A 21679-nucleotide genomic window follows, 5' to 3' on the forward strand; every position below is an offset into this window, starting at 1 on the left:
TAGATGGGGATTATTAGGAGGCCATGATTGGTAAGGGCCAATGGGAAATTTGGCCAAGACGCTGGGGTTACACCCCTACTCTTTTCGAGAAACACCCTGGGATTTTGAATCACCACAGAGAGTCAGGACCTCAGTTTTACGTTTACAGTACAGTTTACAGTTCCCCGTCACTATTCTGGGGCATTAGGACCGACACAGACTGCAGGGTGAGCACCCCCTGCTGGCCCCACTAACACCTCTTCCAGCAGCAACCTTAGTTTTTCCTAGAAGGTCTCCTATCCAGGTAATGACCAGGCTCACACCTGCTGAGCTTCAGTGGGTTGCCAGTTGTGAGTTGCAGGGTGATGTGGCTGCTGGCTATGTATGCAGATGTGAAGATGATCTCAAAGGCACTGGTCCTGCTACAGAAGGTGCATTCACCCTCCTGAAACCAGGATAGCGCAGGTTTCAAAAGATCTGGTCTTTTTTTTTGTATATTGGAGTTTGCCATTGCCTAGGGCTTGTCTGTCTTTATCTACAATTAACCATGAATGAATCCCAGTAGGAGCACACCTGCACCCATGTAGGAGTTAGGTACTGTACATACAATAACATATATAATACATAACATTATGTATTTGAGCTTTTGTGGAGAAGTAATCTCCTAGAACCCTGACAGGGAACCTGGTGTTTTGGCATAGTGGAATGTGCAGCTGAATGATGTATTTTAAGCAACTGTGCAAGCATTCAACCTTGCAAATAGCCTTCTTTGAAGCCTGGCACAAGCAGAGCTTAGTTACACTGTCATACAGTACGTGCACCGGGAATGTGCTGGAAAAGGTATGACCCAGGTGGTTTTCATGTTAGGTTTTGGAGTCACATTAGGATTTGTTTGCTCTTGCTTGGGTAATAAGGCTTAGGGACCTGGGCCAGGTGTTCCATCTGCCCTAGAGAAGGTGACAGAGAGAGTCAATGTGATCACTTCCAAAGCTCTGTGTTAGAATGCATGTAGCACCTTGTGTTCAGCTGGTGATAAATCAAGTCCTCTGACACCTGTTCTAGCCTAACTGCCTTTTTCTAATAGCATCCATCACTAACATGGGCAATCAATGTTAGGGTTCCTTGTGGATATTAACTATGACAAGATTAACTTGCCCTGGTTTTAATTCACTGATGCAGCAGTGGCCTGTATCTAACAAGTAAAATGAATGTTACCAATAAATGAAAAAAACTCTGTTTCACTGGGGCTAGCATTGGTTGAGTTCGCAGATTTGTAAGAAGAGGATGAAAGACAGTCATCTTCAATTCTTTCTGTGCAAGTTCAATATGGCATTTAATGACAGACAAAAGCAGCTAAATGTAAACCATTGTTTTTTTTCCTCCATTTTGGAAATAGCTTAAGACACAATAAGACATCAACAAATTCCTGTATTGACAGTTTATATGTATTTTTCAGATCCATTTTTGGGGGGGGTTTGAAGACTGATCCTGGCCAATATCTTTCCAGACATTGATGTGAACAGAACAAAAGGGAACCTTTTTTTTCTTTGACTATGCAGTTGCACATTTTCTCAGCAGTCCTCACTCCCTAGGAGTTTTTGTAAAAAAACATTAATATTTGAAACTAAGGTATGATTTGAAAAGATTCCATGTAATTATAGGATTTAAGTTTAATACAGTTAAACTTAAGCAATACAGCCTGACACCCAGGAATGTATTCTGTATTACTGTATTTCACTTCTGAGTGCAAGTCGAATGTCACTACATGTACAGTATGTACTGTGACTGATGAAGTTGTAGCATTTCATTATCATCGCAATCAGCACTGAAAGAATTCACAAGAGATACAGTAACGTTTTGCACAATAAGTTAAAGTAAGCTATTATTGCTGTGTGCCTGGGATGATGCTTCAAATGAGAAAAACACGATAATTCTTGTGTTTAAATAAAGTAGATCAGTTAATGCAGTTCATGTACCATTAGAAAGAGTGTGGATTTAAGACAACTGTGCGAATTGCAATGATTAATAAAGGACAGGAGCAATGCACCTACTGACACAAGAAAAGGCTGTTTTCTTTTGTGGGAATTTTCATTTGCAGGAAGAAGAATCTTAATTGTTAGAAAAGCCAGCAGACTACTGAAAGTGATAATTAATCTTTTATGTATTGTATTCAAGATGTTAACGATGCTATTCCAACCTATGTGAATAAACAGATGAAAATCTGATACATGTTAATACAATTTCTTCCTATTTATGGTTTCAGCTAAAAAACAAAGTACATTTACTACCTTCAAGTCATTTAATCTTATGCTTAAATTCTTTTATTCCCTGCAAAACCCAAAGAGTAATTTGACATCATCTGAGCTTCAAGATGAAGAGTCAGTGGGAGTTGTGTGTGTGGGGCAGGAGTATTATTTTCTGACATGAGATGTCATCATTGGTTTTGAGATTTCACCCCTGCTAGACGGATGGAGCTTAAAATTATTATTTTCATCAGCTTCTGTGAAAAAAATAATAACTACTGTGAGATTCTACCACTTACATGATAATAGATGTTATGGCAAAGTATACCCTCTCCCCTTTTTAGCACTTGTCCTGTTTGACAGTGTGTCCATAACTGAACTGGGTATGAACTGCTACCTTTGAAACTTGTCGTCATCTGAATGAGAACAGTATTTAGAATGATGGTGTGTATCAACCAAGAGACTAGGGCATTGAGCTTCTCTTAAAGGTTACTGTTGTACATCATGACATAGAAAGAACTGTTTCGTATATTATAGAACAGTGAAGTTCTTCGTATGATACTCATTACAGAAAACCAAGAAATATAGTATAGTTGTTTTATCTCAATTTTCCTTTAATTTTTCTGTTCCGTCCTGTTCCGTGTGTTGCATCCTATCATCATGTAAAGCAATGCATTTATGAGTGTATTTGAGGCCCTGCAATCTATGAGAGTGGTTTGTTCCATTCTGTTGTTTAATGTTTCAAGTTACTGCACAACTTACTGTATAAATGAAACAAACTGTTCTTTTGTATTTGCAAACATTGATAGGTTGATTCTCTTCAGACTTGCAGAGTTGATATGATTGGTATTAATGTAGCTATATTAACTTACCTTAACAGAATGGTCTGTGGTTCATTTTCAGTTTTGACTAGATACTTAAGTCAGAGTGACAGGTTGACAGATCTTTTATGAGTCTAATTACACAACAAAAATATACCTGAACAACAAGAGACACCTGTCAGCCAATTATCCCAATATTTCTCCCTCAAAATAAATACTGAAAGTTTAAGAGTATCAGTATGTGTAATTGGTCGTTTGTTTAAGAGAGTATAACTAAGTTGACTTAACTTAGTAGTTGTATTTGTGAGTCATGTTTTATATTCATAAGCAATGATTATTTTTCATTGTACTTCTTAGTGAGAATCCCAGGTTTCTCAATACTCTTGGAAAGCATAGTCTGTGTAAATGTGTACTGTATGTTTATGCAAATGGAATTTAATTGAAACAAGTCTAAAATCCAGATCTTGAAAAAGTGATTGACAGTTGCAGGATTCTATAAACCACCCTCTGCTAAGAAATTATTACACTGTCATTTATCAGTGTCTCTTACCTGTGTGACTGAATTAGAGGAATTAGAGTGTGAGGAATTAGAAAATAAATAGTTAATTCATTCATCGAACATAATGAACATTTATGATGCTAGTGTGTTTGATAGGTTAATATTTAACAATCATCCTGATTCAGTTCAGTCAGATTAATTGACGTTCCAGAATGCATTCAGTTTTATGATACCGCGTGTTATGGAGGTACTCGGCGAGATTTACAAAATTCATAGTAATAAGTCTTTGGTCACGACGGTGTTGAATTATTTTTTATAAAATGTTATGCTCATATAATATCCACTTCGCTGACCTACTTATTCGATCTCTCTTTTAAAAGAGCTCAAATCCCAGCTGCTTGGATGTTTGCCCTCATTTGCCTCTTCTCAAAGGGGGTGATAAGTCAGATCTTTACTGTTATAGACCTGCATGAACAGTATTTGCCAGGACTTTCAAAGATCATAGAAAAAAAATGTAGTCAATGAATTTTTAGAGAGCTTTTACGTTTTTCTCTGATGTGAAGGTTGATTTTTGTTCTGGACATGGCTATGTTTTCAGTAATATTATAATGTCTCTCAAAAAATAGCGCCGCACATGTGTTCTTTATAGATTTATCTAAGTATTTTTATATCATAGCTCATGTATTTTATTAAAACACTGCAATTTATTGGTTTTGATATGAACAAAATATATTCTTAGTGTGCAAAATATTCCCCAGTTTGTTTCATAACCTGTTCCTGTGGGACAGTCTGTGTAACCTATGGGTGTCCTACAATGATTTACAGTAGTTTGGGCCCAATCCTGTTCTCCAGCTGTATTAACAATGTTGTTCAGGCAATATGCAGCTCTCATACAGTATATGACAAAACCATCTAATAGCCACTGGATCCACTGCATCATCAGCAATGACCAATTCTGCAGAGATATTTTGATTTTTTTTTCTGTGATCTTAATCTTCTGCTAAAATTAAATTATAATAACAAAATTATTTCACCTGAACAATAACAAAGGATAAAAATGGGTGTTACATGTTGTTGAAATATCTAGGCATCTGACTGGATGGTGCCTTGACTTTCATAACTCTCTATATACAGTGCATATGAATACTTTCCAATCTAAAATATAATCTGATTGTAAAGTTCATTAAGGTACAGTACTAGTTTAAATGGTAATACTGTGCTTCTTGGATTATGAAGATGTTGCTTAAAGTACGGGCTCCAAAACTATTTTTGGGAGACTTTATGTCTAGTACTTTCCTGCCATAAGGTTTACAGAACACCTGGCCCCCCTTCACATTGATCATTGTGATTTTTATTCTTTGTGCGATTGACCCTCTCTGCACAGTAGATAAATGCTACAATAGCATGAGATAAGTTACAGAATTAAAATTTGAAAAACACTTTCCCATTGTAATAGCTGTAGGAGCAATCCTGCAGTTTAAGATGCCATACTTTATCAAACTGAAACCCCTAGGACCAAATCATTCCAATTTCCCACTGAAATGATTTGCAGAGTAAGATGGAACTACAGTATGTGACTTCATATCTGAGAGTGTCTTCAGTTTATGATCAAATCTTTTCTGACACTTGCTCCTGTTAACTCTGCAATGCACTGTTATGATATTTATTCTGGAAAATTATCATTTATCCATAAATGAATTATCTAATTAAATGCCCAGTAAAATGTTTCCATTAAAACCCAAAATAGATCAAATTGCAATACAGTACAAAAGGAATCATATTTATTATTAAACTTTGAATGTCATCTTCAATTTCTTCTTCTTGGTATAGGGCATTTTGTAATACAATAGTTTAGATCAACTGCTGTTACCTTATGGCTATCTACACAGGACTTTGAGGCAGTGTGCATCACAAAAATAGGAATGTAAGAAAACAAAATCCTAATACTTAAGCATGGCTCTGTTGAAGTTTTCTAGTTTGGTAGCTCTTCATTCCCAACATACAATGACAGGTGAAGTTTTGAGAAAATAACTTCCTTAAAATATTTATTGATTTTAGTTTTATTACCCATACATCTGCAAGTAAAGGTTGACATTGAAATTTTTACCAGCACTGGGGATGGGTGATACAAATTTTCAGAAACTATAGGCACCTAATTAAAACAAAAATAATAAATAACAAACCAATAATTCAAGGCAGAAAACAAAGCTTAGACACGGTCACACTCACAGGTGTGGTAGGAACTAAACTCACTCAGGAACAGATGTGTAGGAGCTCAAGAAACAATAATATCAAAATCTTACATTACTCATAGATTTCTTTTTCTTTAAAGTATGTTTTCTCATTATTGCTGCTATTTAACAAATACTCCTTAAACCTGCTAAAGAAAAGAAAAAGGACAAAGAAACAAACAAAAAGAGAATGTCCACACATTTCACTTTTCTATTTGTTCTGACTCAGAAAGCATTATAATAGAAGAGATGCATGGTTGTCAGCACTTTGATGAAACCGCAGATTCCTCCGTAAGTCTCTCTGGAAATTGGTTTATACAGTATATATATATTGTTTTCCCCATCCACCATCAAAAGCTGTAGTCTTTTATTTTTCAAATTACAAAAGTGTTCATAGAAAAAAAACACACATATATATGGACTTTTTGAAGTCTCTTTAAGTCTAACACCATTCTCAGGTGGTAGACCAAAACTCTTTTTTTGAGTACAGTTCTGAATAAGCTGATTTTAAATTTAAAAAAGCAGAGCTGATGTACTGGATTTGCGCTTGGTGTCTCCCTCGGAAAAGAATTTGCCTCCTTTTCCCAAAGTTTAGGTACTTGCTGTCCAAAGCAGTATACTGGCACCAACACCTCAAATAAATAAGTAAGAAAATAAGTAAATAAATAGATAAATAAATAACAAGTTTGGAATTGCAGAGTTATATTCTCTTTGGATTTCATTCTATTAAGTTATAAGCTTCCATAAGCTCCTAGAGACATAGCACTCAGACAAAACCAAACTATTCTAATACAAAAAGTACACATTACTTGTGTTTACAAAAATAAAAAAACAACACAAAAAAAAGATACAAAAGGCGCAGCACATTTCATTGTTTGGCAATCTTCAGGGTTTCCAAAATCAGTGAAATCCCCCTTTGTCGCTTTCTGACATGTCAACTTTCCTTGTAATTCTTTTCAACTATGTTTTTCATTTCAGTTATGAGGGTGTGAGTCCATTTCTGTGTTCTCCCTCAGGGTATTAAGCTGCCTATTCCCCACCACTTACAAAGCCTGCCTGTGGATGTCACACTTCTTGGATTGCTCCAGAACCATGTGGATTTGAAAAGACGCAGATGTATTTGCAGATTTCTTCCAAGGGGGTTAGAGATTGAGAATGGTGTGGGGCTGTTGGCAGGTTTTGGGGTGAAGGGGAGGTGGGGGGGGCAGAACTGGCAAACAAGGGTGCTAGGAGCCTTCTTCCTCAGGGTGTCCTGCCGCATAAAGACTGGCCAGCTGCCGAAAACGGGGCCCCCAGTCGGCAAGGTATGAGAAGTCCTGCTCTGAAGTGGTGGAGAGGGTATGGATGGAGCTGAGGGACAGCGCTGGAGAGCTGGAGCCCTCAAAGGCGTAGGTCTGGAAGGAGTCGTAGGGCGGCACCGAGAGGTCAGCATCGGCCTGCTCCACCTTCTTGCGGATGTACCCCCGGAACACAGAGAAGTCTGCTGGGCCCTCACCCTCACTGTTGTGGCTCTGGATCCACTGGGGTAGCGAGCGGAGGTCAGGCCCCGAGTCTGCCCCTTTCACCTCTGGGAAGTCATAGAGGCTGCGGAGGGCACTCATGTCATAGGCCTGCGTGTCCTGCTCTCCTCCGCCTTCATCGTTGTACTTGATGACATTGTCCCGCATGTCCTCCTCATCCTCTGACATTCGCTGGCCCTTGCGATGGCGCTTCAACGTCAGGATGAGCAGCACCAAAACTGCAGGGGGCAGAGTGGAAGGAGAAAAAGCAGATCACTTTTGAGATGAAATGAAATGACCAGCAAAAAAGGGCATTTTCACTGTGTTAACATACAGTATCTATTATGTTTTTATGACGTTATCATAACCATTAGTAATAAACTGACTAAATGTTGAATGGAAATATTTGCAAACCTGCCATCTTTCCAGTTAAAAAATAAAACAGTAAAATTGATAGTAATATTGGGAGTAATTAATATTGCAGGCAATATTTTTATCGTTAATGTTTTTAAAACATTGTTTGCCCCTTGCCCTGTTTAGGCAAGTATCGGAGAACCCAAGACTGCACACAGCAGATGGAAATGTTTATACTGTAGGTAAGCCTGGGTTTTGTCAAAGGGGTTTCATAATTATACTTTTCTCTTTAATTTTCACAATAGCTCCACCATGAAAAACATGACACCCAGTTTTGTTTGTTTTTTAGTTTCCATCCATTGGAAAAGCTCCCTTTAATGAATTTTTCTAAGCACAATAGAGCCCAGACACAAATCAAAGTGTTTGAAGTTTTCTAGGCTAAACTGCACAAGACCAAAAATGGTTAACCTGGGCCTGGTGTGGGTAAAAGGGGTGGATGTATTTTGTAAATAAATCTCAAGACAAAAACATGTTGCTGCTTTTTCAAGGTTTGTGGTACACGTATCTCAAATTTCTCTTGATTGTGCCACAACAGGGTTAAATTTTATTTGATTTTTTTTTTTAATTTACAGCCTTGATTTGTATGTGTGGCACACAGCTGAGACTTTCAGTACACATTGAGGGATTCCCAAATGGGATCAGGGATTAAGATGATACTGAGAAATGCATTAAGATGGTGTGTAAATTTCAGTCTGGAGTATTTCTCTTTTAATTTTCATCTCCAGGTCCGGAGAATAGGCTTTTTAACATACAATGCGAATGCTTAATGGTCTTGGGGGAAGGGGCATTTTGTCAATCTTCGATTGTCAAAAAAATTCCATTTTTGAATGTGGAGAAAATTAATTTCCACCTCTAGTGTAAGATACTCAATAAACAATCAAATAAAAAAGACAAACTTTTGAAGGAAAGAATAGAGATTCAGAATGCAGACTGGGGTCCTCATAATCTACCAAGGCAATAACACCTGCAGATGGAAATCTGTGTGGAGAAAATGAAGTAGTACATTTTGGAAATAAATCTTAACTGTTTAAGTGTTCTTCATTGATGTAGGAGTAATTATTATAGACATTATCAATACTTCACAATCACATGTTAAACCAAAGTTTCAGATTATCAATTGAACATGAAACCATAGTGTTTTGCGTCTGTATTTTTCATAATTGTATCTTAAGTACTGCAGTCTGGAATTGTGTAATGATGTGAATGATTTGAATACATTTCAAAGTGAATTTAATACTTCAATTTTGGTCTACCTGGCCTAAGACCATTAAGAAAGGGCATTTTATTCATTGATAAATTGAATTTCTGGTTATTTCATCTAGTTAACTCAGTTAACTAACTCATCCAATCTGGAATTGCTAACCAATTTGCATCACTTCTAACTGATGTACTAGCACAGGATACTTAAAGAAATCCTGGAGTTACGATTTGAAATGCATTCTGTGTGGCCATGCTTTGCTTTCCTTGGCATAGACACAAAGAGCTCATTGTTAACATTGCAAACACACCCAGCAAAGCCAAGGAAACAATCAGTCCTGGTGCCAGGCTGTGAAAGCATTTAGCATGCCACAGCACTCACCAAGTACTATGTGAGCTAGTGAGCTTTCGCTTGTGAGGCCTAATCTGAGGATTTTACCAGATGACCCACTCAGGACCTACTTTTCTACACTAACTACTATAGTTAATGCATGCTTGTCAACAATGCACACAAAAACCAATATGACAACCATATGTTGAATCAGTAGAAAAATAAATACTGTACAAATTATTTACTGTATGGCAAAAATTAAATTTCAGTAATTGATCATTTTAAAACCAAGCTGAAAATATTTTTTATCCAGATTTAGATATTGTCTCCATAACAACATCTTACACGTTGTGGATTAAAGTTATACATTTACTGTAAATAGGATAATATGTAAAATTATTACCTTATGATTATCTCTTTTTGCAATAGCGTTTCAAAGCAACCTAAAGGACCACAAAGTACATTACAAAACATATTGTATGCCCTCTTAGGATACCATAAAGATATGCAAGTTAGAAGTAATGCATTATCTGTTTTCAGTCCACACTACATCCTGAACAATGGTGAAGCAGTTAAGTGTGTTTTATCTGATTCAGAGTTGGCGGGATTTTTCTTAATTCAGCAAAACCTTCTAACTCACAACACAAAACACAAAGCTCTTTCTTCCTATCCCTTAATTTATCATAATGCCAGCAGAAACATCAAAGACGCCAACAGTAATAATAATAATGAATAATTCCTTACTCTTATTTAGCACTTTTGTCGACACTCCACTCAAAGCAAGTAGAGGTAATGGGGACTCCCCTCCACCACCACCAATGTGCGACGGTAGCCATAGTGCACCAGTACACTCCCCACACATCGGCTCACATCAGTGGGGAGGAGAACAGTGATGAAGCCAATTCATAGAGGTGGATTATTAGGAGGCTATGATTGGTAAGGGCCAATGGGAACTTTGTCCAGGAAGCCATTTCTTTTCAAGAAATGCCCTGGAATTTTTAATGACCACAGAGAGTCAGGACCTTGGTTTTGCATCTCATCTAAAGGATGGGGCCTTTTTACAGTATAATGTCCCCATAACTATACTGGGGCATTAGGACCCACATAGGGACCACATAGGGTGAGCGCCCCCACTAACATCTCTTACAGTAGAAATTCCCTACTGACTGTGGGACCTTATAGAGACAGGAACATTTATTCAGAAATCATGTGAAGCACTATTATTGCACACAGAGGCCACTCATCTAATTGTGTGTTTTGTTAGGATAATTTTATGTACCAATTTTAATTTAGGTTTGCCACAACAAAGGGTTTGAATACTAACTCAATCATGACTTTTCCATTTTTCTTTCCATTGAGTTATTCTTCTTTCTTTTTGCTTTGAACGTGTGGAGTATGTTGTGTATACACTATAACACATTTTAATTGCTACTTCAAAGTGTCACAACTGCAAGCTTTAAAACAACAAAATGAGAAATCTTTCCATGGATTTGAATACTTTTGCAAGGTACTGTATGTAAGATCATAAAATCAATACATCTTAATAATGTTATCAACTTCAGTTGATTTTATTTCACTTCCTAAACTTAATTGTTGATGTTTCTTTTAATAATGGAGACTTAATATTTTGCAAGTAAGTGAATTCTGACTACATTTCTGACTTAGAGTAATGTATCAGGTTATGTAATAGATCATTACCAACAACAAGCCAGTTTTCTGTTATGGAATCCATTTTCAAAATAGCAGTTTGTCAAAGATATGTAAATCATCCAGTAAATTGCGATTCCCACAATTTAAATTGCAGCCATACTTCCATATCCTGATTCCTGTTTCTGTGGTTCCAGTGCCAAGTGTTCCCTGAGACACAGCTGCATTTTGTTGGCCCAGAATTCACGTTCATACCCTATAATCAGAATTGAAGATCACAAACATGCTTTCTGGCAGTATCCTGGGACCTGGAAATAAGATGCAAATCCAAACTTTGTCTCTCACAAAGTATTAACCTGCATTATTTTTAGTCTATATAGCCACCCCACTAACTTGTACAAAATGTGTAATGACAACCTTGAAATAGAGTATGGAACTACTGTAGGTATCTTCTTCCAAACAACCGTCCAGGGTATGCAGTCCCGAAAATAAAATTTCACCAGAAAGGAACTGCAGAGTGCCTATCTGGTAACCTTCAATGTGGTAACACACAATATAGCAAATAAAGTATTAAAACGAAAGACCAGAGATAATCACTTCTAATATTAGGAAACCAAGAGGTGCTCAACACTCTCCCTCCTACACACTCTTCCCAAAAAAGAAAGTCAAGAATTATTTTTTACTAAATCCTGGTATAACAAAAGGAAATGAGATTTAAACATTTCATCCACCAGCAACAGATGTAATCAAGTTCCATCTTATCTTGTTCACCTGTTCTGTTCTGGTAATGTCCAGAGCTGATTTTCATATGGAAATAAACCTTTTCATACACTTCTTCAGTTCCTGCAACTACCTTTATAACCCTCCTTTCAGACTGCTCTATATAAAGCACCTCTTTGAAAACCTGAAGCTGTCAAAATTACATAGTGGCAGTGTGCCTTTGGTGATTTGATGGAACTGAAGTTTGAGTGTCCTCTTTTTCTGGCTGGATTAGAGACCTCACAGAGCATTTAAAGTTGGAAAAAATATATTGTTTGTGGATGTACTGAGAAATTTTGTGTTCCATGGGATCCCTTCTCATCCTACTTTGAAAACCTTGAAGTGTCAGTCATGCATATCTGACTTTCTTTGCAATTCTATTTTCATGTTTTTTTCTTCCCTCTTTCTATTATTACTTTCTTAGAATTCCTGAGGAATCTTAATAGTCTATATAGCATAACACGGATTGTGCTGCACTGTTCCTCCAGAAAATTAATGAACAGTTTAGAAATATACTGTACATCAAAGTAATCATATCCACAAATTGCAACATACTGTAGACAGCTTCTTTTAAAGAAGGAAGATCCAAACACACCTTAAAAAAGCCATAGCTCTGGGATGAAAGGCAACAAACCAAATATGAATCTCTGGTATTCTGAGATCTTAAAAATGGTCCCCTTAAAAATTCTTATCTTAAAAAAGATAAGGCACTGGAGGATGCAATTAAATGGATTACATTGTATATTTAGAGCTTTCAGAAGGAGCAGTGCATTTACAGTACTCTAGATAGATAGTCATGACCATTTTCACAAAATGTGCTGTCCGCTGTCATACTGTAAGTATCCTTTTAAATTGTATGTGTTAGACATACCAGGTACACCTACTGGTGTCCAATGTTCTCATTCAGACAGGTTTGTGCTTCCCACTATTTCATCCATATCTCTTTCATTTTTTATATTGCCAGACTCATTGCCCAATTCTGACTGAAGAGGTAACAAAGGAATTGCTGCAGTACCCTTTCTTAATTAAATATTTTATTAATAATAAGTAGTAGTGAGAAGCATGCTAAACATTTTTCATCATAGCAGCGTGTATCCTGGGAGGCTATCAATAAATTTGGATTGAGATCCATTGTTCCAACTACATGATTAGACAATATTGTAACCTACTGTAACCTACTGCTAAACAATATTGCAAAGGAAGAGAGAATTCTAGAAGAATGGACAAAAAGCAGTATGGTTACCATCTACAAGGAGAAAGGGGACCCAATGGAGTGTAAAAACTATAGAGGAATAAAACTTCTGGAACATGGATTGAAAATCCTGGAAAAAATTCTGGACAAGAGACTCAGGAAGATAATCAGGATCCACAACTCACAATTTGGATTCTCAGCGGGGAAAAGCACAACAGATGCCATTTTTGTGATGAGACAGTTACAGGAGAAGACACTAGAGAAAGGGAAAAAGCTGTATGTGGCCTTTCTGGACTTGGAGAAGGCATATGACCGTGTGCCCAGAGAGGTGGTGTATTGGTGCTTGAGGAAGAAAGGAGTACCAGAAAGCATGGTGAAGTTAGTTCAAGCAACCTATAGAGATGCAACTACGAAGATGATAACACAACAGGGAGAGACAAAAGAGTTTGAAATCACAGTTGGAGTACACCAAGGATCAGCACTAAGTCCTTTCCTTTTCATAAACATTATTGACACACTGACAGAGGAGGTAAGAACAGAAGTGCCTTGGGAACTCATCTTTGCTGATGATGTGGCACTGATGGCAGACTCAGAAGTAGAACTACAGGAGAAAGTGTTCAAATGGCAGAGGAGTCTGGAAAAGGGTGGACTGAAAATGAATGCAGAAAAATCAGAAATAATGGTAATGGAGAGAAGAGGAGATTCTATGACCAATGTTGAGGAGACAAATGGAGGAAAACTGAAACAAGTTGATGACTTTAAATACCTTGGATCAAAACTGGTAAAGGGAGGAGAAACACTGGAGGCAGTAAAACAAAGAGTGAAAGCTGGATGGAACAAGTGGAGAGAAATAACTGGAATAATCTGTGACAGGAAAATTCCCAGAAAGTTAAAGTGCAAAATGTACAAGACTGTGATTAGACCTGTACTACTATATGGAGCTGAATGCTTGGCAGTTGGAAAGAGGGAAGAGAACTTGATGAAAAGAAGTGAAATGAGGATGTTGAGATGGATTCTGCAGATTTCAATGAAGGATAAGATCAGAAATGAAGAAATCCGTAGACGATGTAGGGTGGTGGATGTGGTTGAGAAGATGCGAGAGGCGAGGTTACGGTGGTATGGACATATCATGAGGAGGGACGTTGAGGAAGTAACAAAGAGGGTAATGGAATTTGAGGTGGAAGGTAACAGAGGAAGAGGCAGGCCTAGAAAGAGATGGATAGATTGTGTGAGAAAAGATATGGAGGTATGTGAAGTGAGTGAGGAAGATGTGCTCGACAGAGACAAATGGAGAAGAGCAACCAAAGCAGCTGACCCCAGGACAGTCTGGGACTAAGGCTGTGAAAAAGAAGAAGAAGACTGTACAGTATAAGGAAGGAGATATTTTCTGCAACAATGGGACGAGAGCAGTCATTTTGCCAATGAAAATGCAGATGGACATATTGTTTTGCCCCATCAACTGTCCCATTGATGCATGAGGTTAATCTTACCCTTCCAGTTAACTGCAGAAAATATATTAACTAAAGCCCTGATGAATCAGGTCCCCCTTTCAGATTGCAGGAAAACTTGGTAAGGTGTTTTGCTTTTAATGAAACCCTAATTACATAATATCTTGGGTATTCTGAGTAATTCAGTATCATCATAGGCAAAAGCTAAATTGTCTGTGTGTGTTTTGCGACAGTCTGAAGATTAAACCACAGCTCTACACCCATTTTACCATTAATCCTGGTACAAACACCACTGCGACCTCAGAAGTATTGATACAAGGGTCAATTCCAATAGAAGTCAATACAGCTGTATTTTTTCCATTCATACAGTATTTATGTAAATGGATTTTGTGATTGACAACTGTGCCCCACTTTGCTTGAAGGTGGGGATTGCTTTTGTCTGTCATATTTAAACAGTGCCATATTATAAATTAACCATTTGTATATATTTAATTATGAGACTGTACTAAAGGGGGGCGATAACAAAAAGAGAAAAATGTATTAAACTTTGAACAATTCCAGTTAAAATAATATGTTAATTGTTTTAGCTGGATAAAGTTACACATACAGTAATGTAAAACCTGAGCAGATGAGTTCAGTTCTCATATTGTCAGTGAAATCATGTCAGTATTTAAGAAAGAGTTAGGTTCATTTAATTCTTGAAGATGGATGCACATTTCTGTAGATTCCTTTTTCTTACTGAAAGTACTGTAAGTATAACTCTTTAATGGTGCAAGTTTGAAAAAGAATTTCAGTATGATGATGGAGAAATTAAATGGATGTTTTCCTCTTAAACAGCATTTTTAAAAATTGACTGGCAGTTATGAGGATTAAATGAAAATCATGTAAATAATTTTCTGGAGCAAAAAACCTTATTTCTAGATTCATTTCTAGGTTTCTAAAATCCTCCTCCTGGTCTTCACCCTGTTAATCATCTTCCAAAGAGTTGCAAGCAATGGCTCTGAATGTTTCATTTCTTACCACTTAATAACTTTTTTATCTGCATTCTCCAGGCGTTTCATTTCTTTTTGGATGTTGGGGCTGTTATGTGTTCTACAGTATGTCATTTTCTGGCGACATTTTTGCTTAGTCCAGCATAAACAGAGATGGAAAAGGCTCAGGGGCTAATAGAGAGAGTGTACAGTATATCATGGGGAAGCACACCAGGGTAGGAAAGTAATTATCTTCTCTCGACAAAAAAAAGAGGAAGAATGCAAAGCTCCACAGTGGCTCAACCAATAGATGCACTAGATGTTTCTAGTTTAATTCTTGATCATTAGTGACTTGTGACTTCACCAAGCAGCAGTGAACAACTGGCTAACTGTGGGAACCTGTGTTTCCAGACTAGGATGTGACTGAGTTGAACAACAACAGCTCCTAGTATCTGCACCTGAACCTATCCGCAAACATGTGGTGACATCAGTAAGAAATTTAGCACTCACTCTAAGCACACACTGTAAAGTATAATGGAGCTCACAGTTAGTCAAAAGAAAAGTAATTCTGACAGGTACTATATGTGTACTAGAAGAGCACTCAGGTCTCTGTGTGCAGTACAGTAATTGTTTGTTTAACCATTGGCAATAGTTCAAGATGCGTAGATATAATAACAAAATAATTGGCAGTTCCCAATGTATATTTAAAAGGTGCAATGTTGTAATACTACAGTGATTTATTTTGATACACTCTTCCTAGTTTTTTTATGCAATAGTATTATCACCGTGACAAAGAGCAGTTTGAGGAGTAAATTCCATTGAGAATGATACGATTCACATTTAACTGTGCACATATCAAGTAAGGAATTGGAGAACAAATATCACAGATTTAAGTTTTATTGGGCGCTTCCAATAGTATGTAAACAAGTACCTGATATTCCAACATTCTAGATTTATTTTCTCATCTTTGCCTACTAAATACCAGTTCATCCACTCAAACTGCTAAACCATCCAAGAGCCCTGAAATGTTAGATTAGCACTAAGGTGTCATATTAAGATCTGTGAAAATAAGCAATTAGATACAAGTCTAATACGTGAGAGGCAAATGATTGCAGGCAGGAGCAATAACCCAAAACATCTGATTAGCTTGTGACAGAATCAGATCAGTTGTGGCACCACAGTGCCTTGGAGCAACAACAGAGGCCCTTAGAGAGCAGTCATCACCTCGGGAGTCAGGCCCAGTTCATAAAAGAAATAATCCCATGTCAAGGGCATGATAGATAGATGATAGGTTTGGCAATGGAGCCAGTGGTTACAGTTAAGCCATAATTTGTCCTTTCAATGTCTTTTCAAACTAATCATACACTCCTTATTATGCAAATTCAAAAAGGTCAACTGGAATGAGTAAATCAGCAAAGTAAAACAGAGGGATGACAAATCTGATGTGTTCCCCATCACTGTTTCTTTTTCATCCCATTTCTTCCTTTCTTTCTGAAACATCACCAAACATTGTTTACCAGTACCTGTCTAGGGACTATGAGCTATGTAACTAAATTGAGCATACATTGGAAGATAAAAAAAGTTCTGCTCAAGCTTTGTGATTTTCCACATTGTGAGTAGACAAACATTATGTATGGAGCAGTCAGCATAGTGAATTATCCATTTGCTCTGTCTGGGGACTGTGCTACAGGCTGTACATGTTATGTATGAAGCCTGCTGCAGGTACGTAGTTACACCTTTGGCAGAGAGACAGCCCAAAGTCTGCTCACGTTTAACAGACTCCATTAGTTTTCTTTCATTTTCAGAGCCTGGGCATTTTTTCCTGAGAAGTGAGTAAAAGTGTCACTGACAGGCATATTAATCTGTATAAATGGCTTGTATAGAGGATCAGTAATTACCTTTACTTCGTATAAATGACTTGAAAATAGCATTTTGAGAAAAATGAAAGTATTTGTAAGCTGCGGAGAGGAGCTGTGTTGGTAGGGGTTAGAGCACAGCACTCCATCACTGACACTGGGTGTTCAGCCCCTGGCTCCTAGCACGGTGCTCAATTTGCCATCTTCTGTAGAAAGGGAGACGACAGGATTCTCATGGAGAGCATAATTGATCTTAATTGAAACCTGCTTTTTGTAATCACTTAAGGGGTTGAATTACCAGGCTGGGATCAAAGGCTTTAGAGACACAGGTGCTAAGGCATATGTGCCCATTACTTATGTTTGACATTCTTGCTTCCTTTATTCACAGTTACTTTTAATTTACTTGTTTATTTCTAATTTTATTATTAAATCAGCCATAATTTTAGCATAAGGTTTTCTCGTTATTATACCCAGATTTACTGGGCTTTCACTGCACTTAATTCCATCTACAAAAACACAGTGAAATCCATTCACTACTAATCTGAAAGAACTTCGTAAGAAATAAAAGGTAAATTAATGAAAAACATGGAGGAGAACCATGATTAAAACTTTTATATGAAGATCAGTCCTCCATCTTCTTGCATCTGACAGAGTCTTTTCTGGTACAGGATATTGCATGAACCTAAGAAAATTGCAGTTTGTGACTAACACTCTTGCTTTTAAGGCATTAAAGACGGTTTAGTCCACCTGTTGTATTTTAGTTTATCCTCACTTCTGTTTTGAGGATTCAAGCCCTTTAATGTCTTACTTGTACTAGTTCTGAAAGCACACGGGATGTTTATCAATATATTATATACAGTATATACAATATATTATACATAATAAAACATTGCATACTGTAGGTCATTCTACAAGTGCCCTGTTTAAAAATAAACAGAGTTTAACGACAGGAAATTGATTCCAGTTGTCAGAACACGTATACGCATACCTTAGCTTTGTGCAACAACCTGAAACTTTCAGGTACCATAAATAATATTATTGCTAAACATATGCCATTCTATTCTGCAAGCGACCAGAATATAGAATACGAATTTTTGTATAAAAATAGTCTCAGGAACTGCGCCTTAATACTATATGTTAGATTTCTTTCTGCCTCAGAGGATCATGGATCTACAGGTAGTACTGAACCACTAATCCAACGGGCCTCTGGTATCACATGTGATGTTTAATGGTGTCAATAAAACTGGACACTGGAAAGTTTTTGTACAGCCAGTACTTTCTAGTAGCTTGGCCCTGATTTTACTTTACAATTTCCAGTTGCTTGTTGGCACTAAGAAAGTCCCGTTGAATTCCAAACACGAAATGATATCTGGCTGAATTGCATCAAATATAACTAAACATGGCTTTGTATTTATTAAATGAAAATGGTAATAAGAAAAGCAACCAAACACTAATTTAAATGTCTCATGAAATATTTGGCAAGTGGAGCACTGCATGAGTTGTGTGTCTGAGAAAAACAGCAGCAAGCAATATGTGCACATACAGTATATGCATTAATCAGCCCCACATCACACATCTCCCAGCAGTACCTACTGTAGCATCCTATTCATCAGGACCACACCTACAGTAGGCTTTAGCAGCATAGGGGAAAGCAGGAACAGAAAATAGTTGTTCTGATGAAAAGTTAGAAGTTCCAGAAGATAACCCAGTTATTTTGTACAGAACATATTACAGAAGACAAAACCACACTCTTGGATTCTGGATAGCACTGAATTCTCCCATAACATCCAAATATAAAATGTGGAGAGGAGCAATGTGTCATGTTCTACTCTCACCACTAGACTGCACTGTTAGGCAAATCAATTGTACTAATATTACATTGATTTAAATATAATAAATGGCATTTGAATAAATCCACAGATAACTGAAAGTAAACAGGGGTGGTCAAACAAATGGCAGGAAAAAATTCAATACAATATTGCATCCAGCACAGTTAAATTACAGTTTAAGATACTTTATGGAAAGTAATGTGTAGATTGTTAAAAGTCAGACCAAAAAAAGGTTCAACAGCTGCTGACCAAAGTGACCATCTATAAAAAAATTAAAAAAAAATGTTGTAACAAAGTGGACTATGTCTGCAAATTGCTCTTCTACTAGAAAAAGCTAACCCAACAGAGTGGACATCAAGATTTCTGTACATGTTAACTAGCTATGGAATACTCCAACATAATACAGACAAAAACGCTTATACTGTTCCCTTTAGGACCTGCTAATTAATCATTTAGACAGAGATCATTTATATTATTTATATTTTTTAAGTAAAAGTTGATCGGACACCACGGTCCCAAGTGCAGTGTTCTTCTAAAACCCAGGGCAGTCATGCTTCAGCTTGTATCTCAGCCACATGTGGCTCGACCCTTTCCACGTACAGATGTTCCACTAAGCGCTTTTGACAAGACAGCTAATTTGCCCTTGGGCTTCATTGCAGCAACAACTGCACACAGCTTATCACAGCAGATGGGCTGTAATTGGAAAGGATGTGTGCAGATGCCTCCCTGCACTGCGATATATTCATCACGTCACTTTCCAAATGAATTGATGGAGGGATTGTTTGTTTGTTGGTAATTAGGCAGAAATTTGTTTTCATTTGGTTCGTCAATCTGCAATTGATCTAATCGCACCTTGGGACCTGTGGGGGCAACAGGAAAATAGCTGCCCCGGCGAATGAAGCTCTCCTGAGGTTTCCGTGGAAAATTGAGGTTTATTATTAGAATTCTGAAATCCTCCCACCACCCCAGCAATCTCCTCCATTCTCAGATAAGGAAGGACTGCTGTTTCTGTGGTCCCATGACCATCATGCCTCCCTTTGATGAAACTATTAAACCAAGATCCTGTCTATACTATTAATTATTTTGTGGTTACCTTTGGGTGACATGGCCAATATCAGATTAATAGAATGTGGTCTAATTAAATCTTTCTCTTTCGTTCCAATTTGGACAAGTCACACAGCACGGCTTCTGTGCCCCGCTTGCAGTGATGGCCGTGATTCAGTGTGTGAGTGTGGTTCCACCGGAGCAGTATAATGTGAATGGAATGAGAGAAGGTTAAAGAAAAGAAAAACACGATTTTTTCAGCTGTGGAGCCTTAACCCTACATTTTGGTTGTGAAGCCCTTTCAAGTGTCATTATGTGAAATGGACTGAAGGTCCTTTGCAACGATTACTTGACATATAGACTTGTCTGTAAAGAACTGCTCCTTCATGTTAAAAGGTTAGTGCCCTATGCATGTCCTGTATATATCTGTATTAAACTTAACATAAATAGTGTATTAAACTTAATATTAAATATCAAACATAAAGACCCTATAAATTACTCATATCCTTTCCTGAATTCTGGTAGTTTTTCAGGTAGTTCAGCTACTGTAAACAAACTGTAAACATGTTATTGTGAATAATGAGTATGCATTACAAGGTTGTAGGTTAAAATCCTGGATGGAGCACTGCCTTTTTACTCTTGAACAAGGGACTTCACTGTTACTGCTTCAGAACAATGTCTGATTATATTGTACTAAAACATCAGACAAACAAATTGCTAATAATAAGTAATAAGTAAGTAAAGGAAGCACTATATTATTACAGTATATAACTGTCAAGGCTTTGGTTGTAGATATCTGTCAACATCTACAATTAAGACTTTCAGTTTCATCACCTAAAGTGATGAAGCAAAAAGGTTATTCTCTGGTCAAACTGTTAACTTGGAACATTTGTTGGCAGTTAGCACTGTGATTTCACTTAACACTTAACATAGTGAATTCACCCTTTTGAGATTAAAAAAATACAGTACCTTCAGTTATGGGAGGATCTACCAGTTTCTGGTTTCCCCCTCTACAACATAAGGAAACTAAATAAACTTTCCTGCAGAAATACTGAAATACATATACAGTAATGCAGGACAAAATACTTTATAAACCTCCTACCAAAAAGGTTGTAATAATTTTAAATGATAGTCCTGTATAGAATGAAATGAAACAAGTCAAAGTGCAATTTATGTACTGTAAATCGCCATTCAAAATTATGGAGATGTGTTAGCTGGTCTTATACCCAAAAAAGGGGGAATCGGCATAAGCCATTGATCTATGTGAAATAATATTAACCTTCTCAGTGGAAAATGTATTGCCTATTTTCTTCAAATGCCTTTCAATAAAATATTCTCCTTTATTAGAAATCATAGCTGAACATCCTCTGGAATATCTGTCACAGCTAAAGCAGTATCATGCCTGTTTTTGTCCACTCAATACTAACAATATCCTATGGCAATTCAAAACATCCAAAACATTCATGTACTTACTGTTTATTTCTTCCAGTATGTCCACTACTTTGGACAGAAATGTGAGACTGATAGAACAAAGACCAAAATTCTGTTTGAAGTTTTTAAAGCCAGGTCCTGCCTTGTTTTTCTTAGCCTTTCAAAATAAAACAGAAAATCTAGGAAAACCTTATTAGAAAAAGAATAAAAGCTCCATTATTATTGCATTGCAGGCAATGCTAAGAGACCATTTAGGCTGTAAAAATAACCTTTCTAAACTGTTGAAGG

At 37.1% G+C, this 21679-nt stretch overlaps 1 protein-coding gene across 1 annotated transcript in view; it reads right to left on the minus strand.

The window, feature by feature from the left end:
* Positions 1-5574: 5574 nt before the first annotated feature.
* Positions 5575-21679, minus strand: part of cdh22 (cadherin 22) — a 290864-nt gene continuing 274759 nt past the window's right edge. Inside the window, exon 13 of the mRNA XM_088607873.1 lies at positions 5575-7511. Within this exon, the coding sequence (XP_088463999.1) occupies positions 7000-7511 (512 nt within the window). The 3' untranslated portion in view covers positions 5575-6999. The remainder of the gene's footprint in view (positions 7512-21679) is intronic.

Source organism: Lepisosteus platostomus, chromosome 15 (assembly GCF_059453375.1).
Source record: "Lepisosteus platostomus isolate fLepPlt1 chromosome 15, fLepPlt1.hap1, whole genome shotgun sequence".
Lineage (NCBI taxonomy): Eukaryota > Metazoa > Chordata > Actinopteri > Semionotiformes > Lepisosteidae > Lepisosteus > Lepisosteus platostomus.